At 44.4% G+C, this 12931-nt stretch overlaps 1 protein-coding gene across 1 annotated transcript; it reads right to left on the bottom strand.

Moving 5' to 3' along the window:
- Positions 1 to 491: 491 nt before the first annotated feature.
- On the bottom strand, positions 492 to 12103 carry LOC132894825 (fibroblast growth factor 1-like). The gene is given in 3 exon segments (XM_060934940.1): positions 492 to 652; positions 945 to 1073; positions 11914 to 12103. Coding segments are annotated over 3 exon segments (480 nt in total).
- Positions 12104 to 12931: the final 828 nt, after the last annotated feature.

Here is a 12931-nt window from a genome sequence, read left to right as displayed (position 1 = left end):
TATGGTTATGCAAGTCAAAAACATATACGCCTGTATGTTATCTTTTGAATTCTCAGTTTAAGTTTTAAAAAAAAGTTTTATTAATATCAAAATACTTTTATCATGAGATAAATATACAATAGCACAAAGATAAAATATACAACTGTAACACAAAAGGTGATTTTGTAAACTTATACATGAAATTACTATTACAGTATTCTCTATTTACTTAAATTAATATCTACATCAAAGCAGTAAGTTAATAAATTTACATTTTCTTTTCAAGATAATCTTCAATCTTCGTATTCTATACTCTAGAGCACAAACTCTTTTGAAAATCATGGACCCTGTGTTTATGCTGGTTCTGTGTCAAGGGTCTCGAAATAGACCCAAACTTTGAGAATTGTGGTTCTCGAGGAAAATCAAGAGTCTTCTGTATAAGTCTGGTTTGTTTTTGGTCATTTGACATTAATCACACTTTCCAAATTCCAAAACAGGTGAAACATCAGTGTTCACTGTGCTGGAACAGGCAGGAAGCAGACCGCCTTCTGGCCCTGGTGGGTGTTCGGACCTCTTTTCATCTGCCCATTTTTCTTAATGCCCACATACCAGACTCCGTGCTCCTGGTGTTTGTGTGAACTGTACGTGTTGTAATGGTTCTCCTCCAGCTTCTCTCATCATTCAGCAAGGACTGGGACGTAAAATCAGGAGGACAGATCAGTGACGCGTGTGGCTTAAACTTCATCTCCATGGATCCTTTACAAGTCAGTAAGGAATCATTAAAACAAGTTTGAACATTGCATATTACATCATTTTACAGTCGATGTGGTTCACTGTGCTTACTGGAAATTGCCTGTTTAACATCGCTGTGTGGGTTTTAAAGGAACCGCCCTGTTACAGTTATATACATCTGACACACACGTTCAGTTTTTTGTTGTTTAGCTTGAAAACAGTGTGAATTTAACTCATGCCATGAATTCACTCATCACTAATGTAAAGTTTTCCGCTTCTGTCCATGGCCAGGTAACGCCCCGCCTCGTGACCTCGGATGATCACCAGACCTGCGCTCACTGCTGCTGTCACCTTTAACACAACTGTGAGGAAGAAAAGTGGAATAGAAAGATGTTTTATCAAGATGTGACTCTTACAGTTGTACACGGTAATCTGCGCTGTCTTTACTTTCATTCAAAACGCAATCCATTTTGTAGCTATGGCACAGAAAGCTGTGATCCTGTGGTGGTGATGATGATTGTAATGCGGCTGTGACAAACCAGATGCTCGTGGATTAAGAATAAACTCAAGGTTTTAATAGACACAGTGAGAGAAGACGATGTACAATAATCAGGCCAGGTCAATACCAGGAAATCCAACAAAGTAGTGAGGGGCTAGACAAATCATGGTCATGAAATGGGCAATACTCCAAGAACCAGAAATCAGGAAAACACAGGCAAGACAAACACAAGGGCTAGGCAAATCAGAGTCGAGAAACAGGCGAAGATTGAGAAATAGGGAAGCGAGAGAAACAAGCAAATAAACACAAGGGCTAGGCAAATCAGAGTCGAGAAACAGGCGAAGATTGAGAAATAGGGAAGTGTGAGAAACAAGCAAATAAACACAAGGGCTAGGCAAAAAGGGAAGAAACTGGAAGGCAAAAAGGGTCATACATGGAAACGCAATCAGAAATATAAACTCTCGGTAGGCTCACGGAAATGTGGAGACAATACTGTGCAATGAACAAAACAAACAGAGGGGTATAAATACAGACATAAACAAAAAGGTACAGGTGATGACAATTAGAACTCAGGGGAGCCACTCCTAGGAAGTGGCTCCGGGTTGGCTGATGGAGTGCACGTGGTAGTGTCAGGTGTGTGAGTGGAATTGTGGGAAGTGGAGTCCAGAGTGTTAGGTGAGCCCGGGAGCATGACAGTACCCCCCCTCCAAGGAGTCCAAGGAGGACGAGGGATGAGGGCAACCACAGTGACCACCACCCACCTGCTGGGAACCCTCCTGAGCAAGCCACCAGAACTTCCACGGTGCTGGACAGAGGGTCGTCGCCACAGATGACCTCTGGGACCACTGCTGTGCAGACTGCTGGGAGGGCTGGACCCATGGCGCCTGGGACGGCCCTGAAAGCCGAGGCGCGGACTTTTTTTTTTAGACTTAGACTTCTCTGGATGACGCTGATGGAACTCCTCCACCAACCCTGGATTACCTGTAGGATATCTCGTGCGGGAACCCAGCTGCACTCCTCGGGCCCATAGCCCTCCCAGTCCACAAGGTACTGCAGAGTCCCTCCTCTCCTTCTGGAGTCCAGCAACCGGTGGACAGCATACACCGGGGTACCTTCTACGTCCACCGGAGGTGGGGGTGTGACTTCGGGTGTGGCCTCGTCCAATGGACCTGGGACAACAGGTTTCAAGAGAGACGAATGAAAAGAGTTAGAAACATGGTAATGCACAGGCAGATCCAATTTGTATGTAACTTCATTGATTTGCTGGAGAATTTTGAACGGTCCTATGTATTTGGGTAATAACTTTCTACCTCCCTCAGGAAACCTGAAGTCCCAGGTCAACAGCCACACTCTGTCCCCAGGGAGGTAGGTAGGGGTGTCCCCTCTATGGTGATCCATCATCCTCTTGTGCCGGCGGAGGGCATTCTCGATCTGCTGATGGGTCTGTTCCCAGACCTGCTTGCTCCGTTGCATCCAATTGTCCACGGCCAGATTGTCAGAGGGTGTGGCCGACCATGGCATTAAGGGGGGTTGGTAACCCAGCATGCACTGAAAGGGTGTGAGGCCTGTAGCAGAGCTGATTAATGAGTTTTGGGCTATTTCGGCCCAGGGCAAATAGTCTGACCAATTGGCTGGGTTTTCATGACAGTATAGTCTCAAAAACTTTCCCAGTTCCTGGTTAACCCTCTCACTTTGACCATTAGACTGAGGGTGGTAACCAGAAGTGAGGCTGACGTTAACCCCCAGTCTCTCAAAGAAAGCAGACCAGACATGTGAGGTGAATTGGGGCCCTCGATCGGACATGATATCTTCTGGGATACCAAATAGACGAAATACATTATTAAAAAGGGTTTCAGCTGTCTGAAAGGCAGTGGGTAGGCTAACGAAGGGAACGAATCTCACTTCATGTGAGAACCTATCTACAATAGTCAGAATGACCGTGTAATTCTGTGAGGGGGGCAGGTCAGTGACAAAGTCTACTGCTACATGTGACCACGGACATGAAGGGACAGGCAAGGGCATGAGTTTACCGGCAGGGAGGGTTTTGGGTGTTTTACACTTAGAACAGGTGGTGCATGAGGAGACAAACCTATGGATATCGGATAACATATTCTTCCACCAATATCTGCCAGATAATAACTGGTGCGTACGTGTCTCACCAGGATGGCCAAACAACAGAGAGGAATGGGCCCAGGTAATTAACTTATCCCTGCATTGAGTAGGTACATATTTGCTTGTGCTGCTTGACCTTAGTGCAGCATTTGATACCATTGATCATTCCATTCTTCTGGATAGACTAGAAAATGTTGTGGGAGTGAAGGGAACGGCCCTCTCCTGGCTCAGCTCTTATTTAACTGATAGCTATCAGTATGTTGATGTAAATGGTGATTTCTATAGACATACTGAGGTAAAGTTTGGTGTTCCACAAGGTTCTGTCTTGTATCCACTGCTTTTTTCTTTATATATGTTCCCTCTGAGTGATATTATTCATAAACATTGTATTAGTTTCCACTGTTATGCTGATGACACACAGTTGTATGTTTCTGCAAAACCTGATGAGAGACACCAGCTTAATAGAATTGAGGAATGTGTGAAGGACATTAGACACTGGATGCTTATTAACTTCCTTCTGCTTAACTCTGACAAGACTGAAGTACTTGTACTCGGACCACATGCAGCTAGAAGTAAGTTTTCTGATTCCACAGTAACTCTGGATGGCCTTTCTGTTTCTTCACGTGCAGCAGTAAAAGACCTCGGAGTGATTATTGACCCCAGTCTTTCATTCGAAACTCACATTAATAACATCACCCGGATAGCTTTCTTTCATCTCAGAAATATTGCAAAGATAAGAAATTTAATGTCACTACATGATGTGGAAAAACTAGTCCATGCTTTCGTTCCCTCCAGGTTGGATTATTGTAATGCCTTACTGTCTGGATGTTCCAATAATTGCATAAACAAGCTCCAGTTAGTTCAAAATGCAGCAGCAAGAGTCCTTACTAGAACTAGAAAATATGACCCCATCACCCCTGTCTTATCCACACTGCATTGGCTCCCAATCAAATTTCGTATTGATTATAAAATACTACTATTGACCTTTAAAGCACTGAATGGTCTCGCACCACAGTACCTGAGTGAACTTCTGCTCCTCTATGACCCGCCACACCTACTTAGATCAAAAGGGGCAGGCTATCTGCTGGTACCTTGTATAGACCCCTTTCACATGACGTCACCGCGCCGCGAGATTTTGTTAGGCGCCATATTGGAAGACCAAGTACATGCACTCACAATATAAAACAAAGTACGAGCGAGAGTAAAGTGACACGATGGATGATAATTCTGGTTATGTGAGTACATTACCAGTTGCAGAAAGGGCACGGTATGTGGAGAAACTGGCTGTGATTGATGGGTTTGACCCATATGATAAGACTCGCGGCAAGGGAGAATGGAAACATAAGGAGGACCAGACACCAATTCTGCCATCTGTTTGCTACCCAGACATTGTAAACTATTTGTTGTTTACACCCAGTGCCTACACTCAGTGTTCGAACTATGCCGATATTTTCGGGGGGTCCCTTTTTTTCCCTTGGGGGTGTGTGTGTGTGCTTGCGCTTGTCTCGGAGCGCGGATCTCCAAACACATGAGAAGCCTATCTTATGCACATATCACGCGGACTCCACACCTCCACACACGCATCGCGTCTGAAGTCATAACTCATCAGGGGAAATCGTGTCCGCATTGGCATGTTCAAAATCAACCTCGCGTCAACAATGATACCACATGCAAGGAAAAAAACCAGTCAGGCTACTCAACAACCAACCTGGCAGCAGCGAGCAAGCCCCAAACCATCCTAAATTATTATTATTATTAAATTGTAGAAGTCTGGGAGGCTTGCTCCTCATACAGTTATCAACTTGGGGCCAATTTAGCATGTTTTAAATCTGAATTTCTTGCGTTTGCTTACCTCAAAGTGTCCGCAGCTCATGCACAGACTTGTCCATTATATCCACAGTTTTTTGCCAAGTCTCACACAGGTTTCTTTCAAGTCTACTGTTGGGCCAATAAATCATAAATAAAACAGCTCAGATTTGTTTGTTTAAGTCGTTTGCCACTCCACTTTATTCTTGTGGGTTCACATACTGCTGCCGTTATTATCCCCTTATCACGAGTTTGTTGGTCTTCCAAAATGGCGCAGGGTCTGTTTACTTCCGGTTTCGGGTGACGTCAGTGAAAGGGGTCTATAGTGAAGGCTACATCAGGGGGCGGAACCTTTTCTTACAAAGCCCCACAGTTATGGAACAGCCTTCCAAGTAGTGTTCGGGAATCAGACACAGTCTCAGTGTTTAAGTCTCGGCTGAAAACAGATCTGTTTAGTCAAGCCTTGTGTTAATGGTGTTTATGAGGTAAAGGTGTAGATCTGGAGGATCCTCAGACAGAGTGTTTTGGTAAACTGGGATGTATGGATGCTGTCAGTCCCCACTCGCTTGCTCACTCGAGTTTGTTGATGGTGTAGTGGCTGCTGCTTTATGTCCCGGGGCCCCTCATGCCTGTGTTACCTTCTGGCTCTCCCCTTTTAGTTATGCTGTCATAGTTAGTTTTGCCGGAGTCCCTGCTTGTACTCAGCGCAAAATGTATACTGTACCTACTTATTCAGGTGACATTGGGCATACCTAACAACCTGTGTTTTCTCTGTCTTCTCCCCCCCCCAATCTGTCCCTCTGAGTTACAGGTCAATCCTGAGATCGAGATGCTGAACCTCTTCTGCTCCTCAGACCTGCCTGATCCATCCTGGTGCCCTGTGTCTGGTTGGAGTCTCATCACATCGCTCCTGTGGAGGACGGCCCCATGTGGACAGTTGAAAGTCACACCTGGAGGACGCTCTGGACACTTACAGTAATGCTTTTATGGCTGAGGACTACAGTTGGCTTGCTAACTTTGGGACTGCGGTTGTCATGAACAGTTTTGCACTCAAGTTTCCATTAATGAAGAGTTTATAACATCAACGAAACTGACTTCATGTTAAAACTGTTAATGTTATAGTCATGTTGTCTGTTGTTGTCCAGGTGAGGATGGGTTCCCTTTTGAGTCTGGTTCCTCTCGAGGTTTCTTCCTCTTGTCGTCTGGGGGAGTTTTTCCTTGCCACTGTTGCCACGGGCTTGCTCACTGGGGATAGATTAGGGATAAAATTGGATCATGTCTTGGGTCACTCCTTTGTCCCTCATGTCATCCCAGATAGCAAAAGGGCGTTGATTCGACGGGGAATCATCGGCATGTTCTTCGACCATACGCCGTCGAATCATCGTGGATCACCGGCGTTGATTCAACACCGCTTTGCTCATACGAGTTTGCGTTGAAACGACGTTGAAAAGTGGATGGTGGCCGACAGAGAATAGACCCCCTTTCACCCTTTATTCAACTACGGATTTCGGTCGATTTATAGTTTAATTTTCGGCGATGATTCATCCAACTTTACTTCCTGTTTTATGTACAATAGGAAGGCTACAAATTAAGCAAAACAGGCTAAATTAAACTAGCTAACAATAAAGCATCGGGGCTCTTGCCTAGGATGAACACACACATGCATACTTCAACCATGAAAGTGAAACTTAATTTATATCAATGTGCGTAGGCTACGTCCTGTTGTACAACAGGATATAAAAATGCATGCAACAATGCACCTCTCCTAATGTTTGTCAAGATATCTAATGAGGCATAACTTTTAACATTTATAAGGAACAGAACACACTTGAACAAGTTCTTAGAAACATTTTATGATTTATTTATAATTTATAATTGTGGCCTATTCCTCCTGCGGCGCAGACACCTGTACATGGAAACAGAAAAACATAACCAAAATTAATTTGATGCAGCATTGATAAAGAAAGTCAGCAGTAGTGGTCACTACAGAAGCGTTAGCCTGGATAATCTTTAAAGTTCATGGCCGCAAGGCGCGACCCATGGCTACACAAAAGAACAGGTCAGCTCAAAACGACATGCGACCTAGGCCTACATGCTCGATTTAAACACTAAGTTTTCACTCCAACACTAAGTTTTCACTCCAACAAGACAAGTACTTCGACTCGTTTTTCGATTGAATAATGCATCTGCATTGTTGTTGTTTCAAATGGATACTAGTTGAGGGAAATTTCTCCAACGCGTGATATGACTGAAGTTCATCATAACTTCTTAAACTGCTTGAAATTGTATTCGAAATTCCCTTTATTAATAGTGACTGAATAATGGTACGTACCAGATGTCCAGGGATGAATGAAAATGTAGCGTGGTCCAGTGTTTTTCTCAATGTTGTTTCAATGGTCCAAGCGTAACAGCAGGCCGATCCACAAGAGAGTCGCGATCCAACCGAGTGGTGTGGGAGTTTCACGTGCTAGCAGTGGTAATCGCACTGCATTATGGGACAGCGATGATCTTCCTACCAATGTTGAAAACTGGCCGGCAAAAGTGACGATGGTTCAACATCGTATATTCGACCTTCTCTGACGGTTGACAGATCAACCTTTACCCACGGTGATTCAACAGTGATAAATCGACCTTCTCCGACGGCGGAGAAATCAACGTTTCACGGCGCCATTTCAGCGTTGATTTTCTGACTTACGACGGAAACCGACCATTCGGACCAAGAATCGGCGCCGTTTCAACGTCCCTCTGCTATCTGGGATCAGACTGTACAACTCCTCTCTGGGGGGGGAAGAGAGGTAACAGGAGGACAGAGGACAGGAAGGAGCAGTAGCCTAGCCTAACAATAAGCAATACCGGACAATGTGCAATATAATGTGCAATATAAAGTGCAATATCTTTCCTGCTACCCCCTCTCCCTCCCCCCTCCTCCCTTCCTCTCTTCCCCATATCTTATTCTTTTATATTTGTATATGTAAATACTTAATTTATCTAGAAGTTTTCTCTATTTCTTTTCTCTGTTTATCTGTAATGATGCTGCTGGAATCTTAATTTCCCTGAGGGAACCCTCCCAAAGGGATCAATAAAGTTGTATCTAATCTAATCTAATCTAATCTAATCTAATCTAATCTAATCTAATCTAATCTAATCATTCAGATTCTGTAAAGCTGCTTTGGGACAACGGGACAGGACTCTGGGACAGGAGTGACAGATAGTTCTCGGTTGGTCTCTTCATCTATTTCCCATCTAATGGGGGCGACTAAAACGGATGGGGGTAGTACATTGACTGCCTCTGAGGAGGCTTCGGGACTGGGATATATGCGAGACAGAGCGTCTGCTTTGATATTACGGGAACCGAGGCGATAAGAGATGGAAAAATTGAACCGGGAAAAGAAGAGGGACCACCAGGCCTGACGAGGGTTGAGCCATTTCGCTGACCATAAATATTCTAGGTTTTTATGATCTGTTAACATGAGGAAGGGATGCGTTGCTCCCTCTAACCAATAGCACCACTCTTCGAAAGCTAATTTAATAGCCAGCAATTCTCTATCCCTGATACTGTAATTACGTTTGGCAGGGGTCAGTTTGTGGGAGTAAAAGGCGATGGGACATAGTTTACAGGGGTCACCTATGCACTGGGACAGCACCGCCCCAGTGCCTACCTCAGAGGTGTCCACCTCCACCATGAAAGGCTGAGTGGGATCAGGATGCTTCAGGATGGGGGCAGAGGTGAAGGCTACCTTGAGGGCTTCAAATGCCTCCTGTGCCCTGGGATTCCACAAGAGTCTCTTGGTCTTTCCCTTCAATAAGGTGGTAAGGGGAGCTGCGAGACTGCTGAAGTTACGAATGAATCGAAAGTAGAAATGAGCAAACCCAAGAAATCGTTGGAGCTCTTTTATGGATGCAGGGATGGGCCAAGTTGTTACGGCTCTCACTTTCTCATTGTCCATAATGACACCTTCCAGACTGACGACATAACCTAAGAAGGAGGTAGAAGGGAGATGAAACTCACACTTCTCTCCTTTAACGAACAACTGATTCTCAAGCAGATGCGTGAGGATGGAATGGACATGACGAATATGGGTTTCAAGATTCGGGGAGTAGATCAAAATATCATCGATGTATGCAATGACATATTTGCCAAGCATGTCCCGGAGTACGTCATTAACGAAAGCCTGAAATATGGACGGGGCATTGCACAACCCAAAGGGCATTACCAAATATTCATATTGCCCCCTAGTGGTGAGAAATGCTGTTTTCCATTCATCACCTTCCTTTATACAGACTAGGTTATAAGCGCTTCTTAAATCAAGTTTCGTAAAGATATGTGCTCCACGAAGTTGTTCTAGCGCTACAGGAACTAAGGGCAATGGGGAGGAATACAGTTTCATGACTTGGTTTAACCCACAATAGTCAATGCAGGGCTTAAGTCCCCCATCTTTCTTGCCAACAAAAAAGAACCCCGCAGTAACAGGGGAAGTAGAAGGATGGATGAAACCCTGTTGTAAGGCCTCCTGAATATACTCCTCCATAGCTCTCTCCTCTGCCTGAGTAAGCAGGTAAACCCTAGATTTAGGTAGGACCGCACCATCTAGCAACTCAATAGAACAGTCATATTCTCTGTGAGGGGGAATTTGAAAAAAATATAGAACATTGCAACAGAAACCCCTTACACTGATTAGGTGAGCCATCAAATTTATCCGGATTGCTGACAACAAATGAACAGGTACCTGCCATGGGGGGAGCAGCCTGGTTAGTGACCATAAGCGCACTGGAGGGGCTGAGTTGTTGGAGTTGGGTTGTGATTTCTTTCATGCTTTGGCTATCTGTGCTAACTGTTTATGCTGCTCCCCCTGCTGCTGAGTAAGATTCTGGATGGACTGGGTCACGGAGTTGAAACGCTGGTGATGTTGTCCAAACATCTGTCCTTGACTGCTAAGCGCCACCTGTAGCTCCGTGTAATCCGCTGTCTGCATGTCGGCACAGTATTCTGTAATGTGGCTGTGACAAACCAGACGCTCGCGGATTAAGAATAAACTCAAGGTTTTAATAGACACAGTGAGAGAAGACAATGTACAATAATCAGGCCAGGTCAATACCAGGAAATCCAACAAAGTAGTGAGGGGCTAGACAAATCGTGGTCATGATTACTCCAAGAACCGGAAATCAGGAAAACACAGGCAAGATAAACACAGGGGCTAGGCAAATCAGAGTCAAGAAACAGGCAAAGATCGAGAAACAGGGAAGTGAGAGAAATGAGCAGATAAACACAAGGGCTAGGCAAAAAGGGAAGAAACCGGAAGGCAAAAAGGGTCATACATGGAAACGCAATCAGAAATATAAACTCTCGGTAGGCTCACGGAAATGTGGAGACAATACTGTGCAATGAACAAAACAAACAGAGGGGTATAAATACAGACATAAACAAAAAGGTACAGGTGATGACAATTAGAACTCAGGGGAGCCACTCCTAGGAAGTGGCTCCGGGTTGGCTGATGGAGTGCACGTGGTAGTGTCAGGTGTGTGAGTGGGATTGTGGGAAGTGGAGTCCAGAGTGTTAGGTGAGCCCGGGAGCATGGCAATGATGATGATGATGATGATGATGATTATTATTATTATTATTATTATTATTATTGTTATTATTATTATTATTATTATTATTATAAATTAAACTAATGAGACAAAACACAAATGTAATTAATTCAGATATTTAATTTTACATTCTAACTGACAGACACAGATGTGGAAGAACCACGTTACTAGTTGATCCATTGATCACCCTAATGACTCGCTGTTCACACCCAGCCTCCAGTGACCCACACCAACATGATGCCTCAACGACACCTTAGATGAGTTTGTCATCAGAATTCTGATTCTGATTCTGATCCATGAAAGGATAAATATCTGATACTCCTTATTAGTCAGACAGAACTGAAGAAGCCTTTCGGATGAGAGGTGAAACGTTTTCAAGAATCTTCAAGCAAGCAAGTCCAGTTGCTCTTTTCTACCACCCACAGTTTACTATGACCTGGATGACTGAGAATCTTCACAGACATGTTACTAGTTGACACTTTTATAAATGTTCGTACTGTATATTATATGATTATGTCTTTAATCTAAAAGATAATTAAAGATACAACAGTGGGCCATAAATCCTTTCACAACACAAATCATTATATTCCAAAGTTCACTTAGAATAAAAGTGATAGAACAGGCCCAAATTCACCACATATTCTGGAAAGACTGAGATGAAACATCTGCGATCTGTGATCCAACATTCTGCAGTTATGAAATATGAAAACATCCTGTTTTAACGGTTTAGTTATTCATGTATTTAAGGTTGATATTGAGTGGTTAAGGTTTCGTTGGTATGGAGATGGAACCTGACTCTCCACACAGATTTCTATAAAGCTGCTCTGTGATGATGTTCCTGTTGAAAGTGTTGAAATGATAAATAGAACTGAATTGAATCATTTTTAAAGCTCCACAGTTGGTTCTTTACCTTCCCAGGTGAAAGAGAGAGTACACACTGTACTGATGTGTAGAAGAGAAGAGAAGAGAAGAGAAGAGAAGAGAAGAGAAGAGAAGAGGTTCAGTTCAGTGGACTGTGTGTTGACAGTGCGGACAGTAAAGAACTCGGATTTACATGAACACACACACACACACACACGGTGTGAATCCCCCACTGCACATGTCGTTGTGTAATCTGAAGCCAGGTGTTAGTGTTAATGAAGGACTTTAGTTTTTGTCCTCCATCTCACTCCACTTTAATGCTCCTCTGCTCTTACTGTAAGCATCACTCTGCCGGATTCCCTCCACCACTCCTCCTGGGAACACGCACAGGAACTGGCCTCCATTCCTGCAGTAAACCTGCTTTAACAGGTTGTAACTTGGTGCTTTGGCACCAAACGGCGACGGACCAAGAAGTACAGAGACCCCCTCCACAGAAACCCCCTCCACAGGGACCCCATCTGTCATCCTGCACAGTCTCTCCAGGAGTCTGGTGCAGGAAACGCACCAGTTCTGGTTCTCTCATGGAGCCTGTGTGTGTGTGTGTGTGTGTGTGTGTGTGTGTGTGTGTGTGTGTGTGTGTGTGTGTGTGTGTTCACCGTAACGCCACCCTTCTGATTTGGTTATGTAGAGCCCTGAACCAAATGCTCCAGTGCACGTAAAAAGGATCCTGGAGGAGCAGGGAAATGGGGGAAACACACCAAAAACACAAAACACCACAAACAACCCAAAATCACCATTTCTCAGAGTAAAGAAATAGAACCAGTCGGTCCAAATCTCTCAGGACCTTCCTCTAGTCCAGTGAATGTGTCCAACACACAGCCCCATGAACAAATATTTCACCTTATTTAAAAATAAATACAGACGGTGTCCTGGATGTTTGTTAGACGACATGTGCCAGGGGCGGTACAGTGGTTATCACTGTCACCTCACAGGGAGAAAGTTGTGGGTTCGAATCTCATGGCTGCTTGGGGCCTTTCTGTGTGGAGTTTGCATGTTCTTCACCTTCCTGGTTCTATGTTTAATTTTATACAACAGTTGGTTCTGGTCCATTAATTTGACTGAACACACAGCGTTGCTGAGAGTTGATCTTTATTATAATCTTCACTGCCTGTGTCATGTGTACATTTGAGCTCCACACAGCACACAGCGCTCCACACAGCACACAGCGCTCCACACAGCACACAGCGCTCCACACAGCGCTCCACACAGCACACAGCGCTCCACACAGCGCTCCACACAGCACACAGCACACAGCGCTCCACACAGCACACAGCGCTCCACACAGCACACAGC

This window comes from Neoarius graeffei, chromosome 12, assembly GCF_027579695.1.
Source record: "Neoarius graeffei isolate fNeoGra1 chromosome 12, fNeoGra1.pri, whole genome shotgun sequence".
Classification (NCBI taxonomy): Eukaryota; Metazoa; Chordata; class Actinopteri; order Siluriformes; family Ariidae; genus Neoarius; species Neoarius graeffei.
This window is presented reverse-complemented; position numbering and strand designations above follow the sequence as displayed.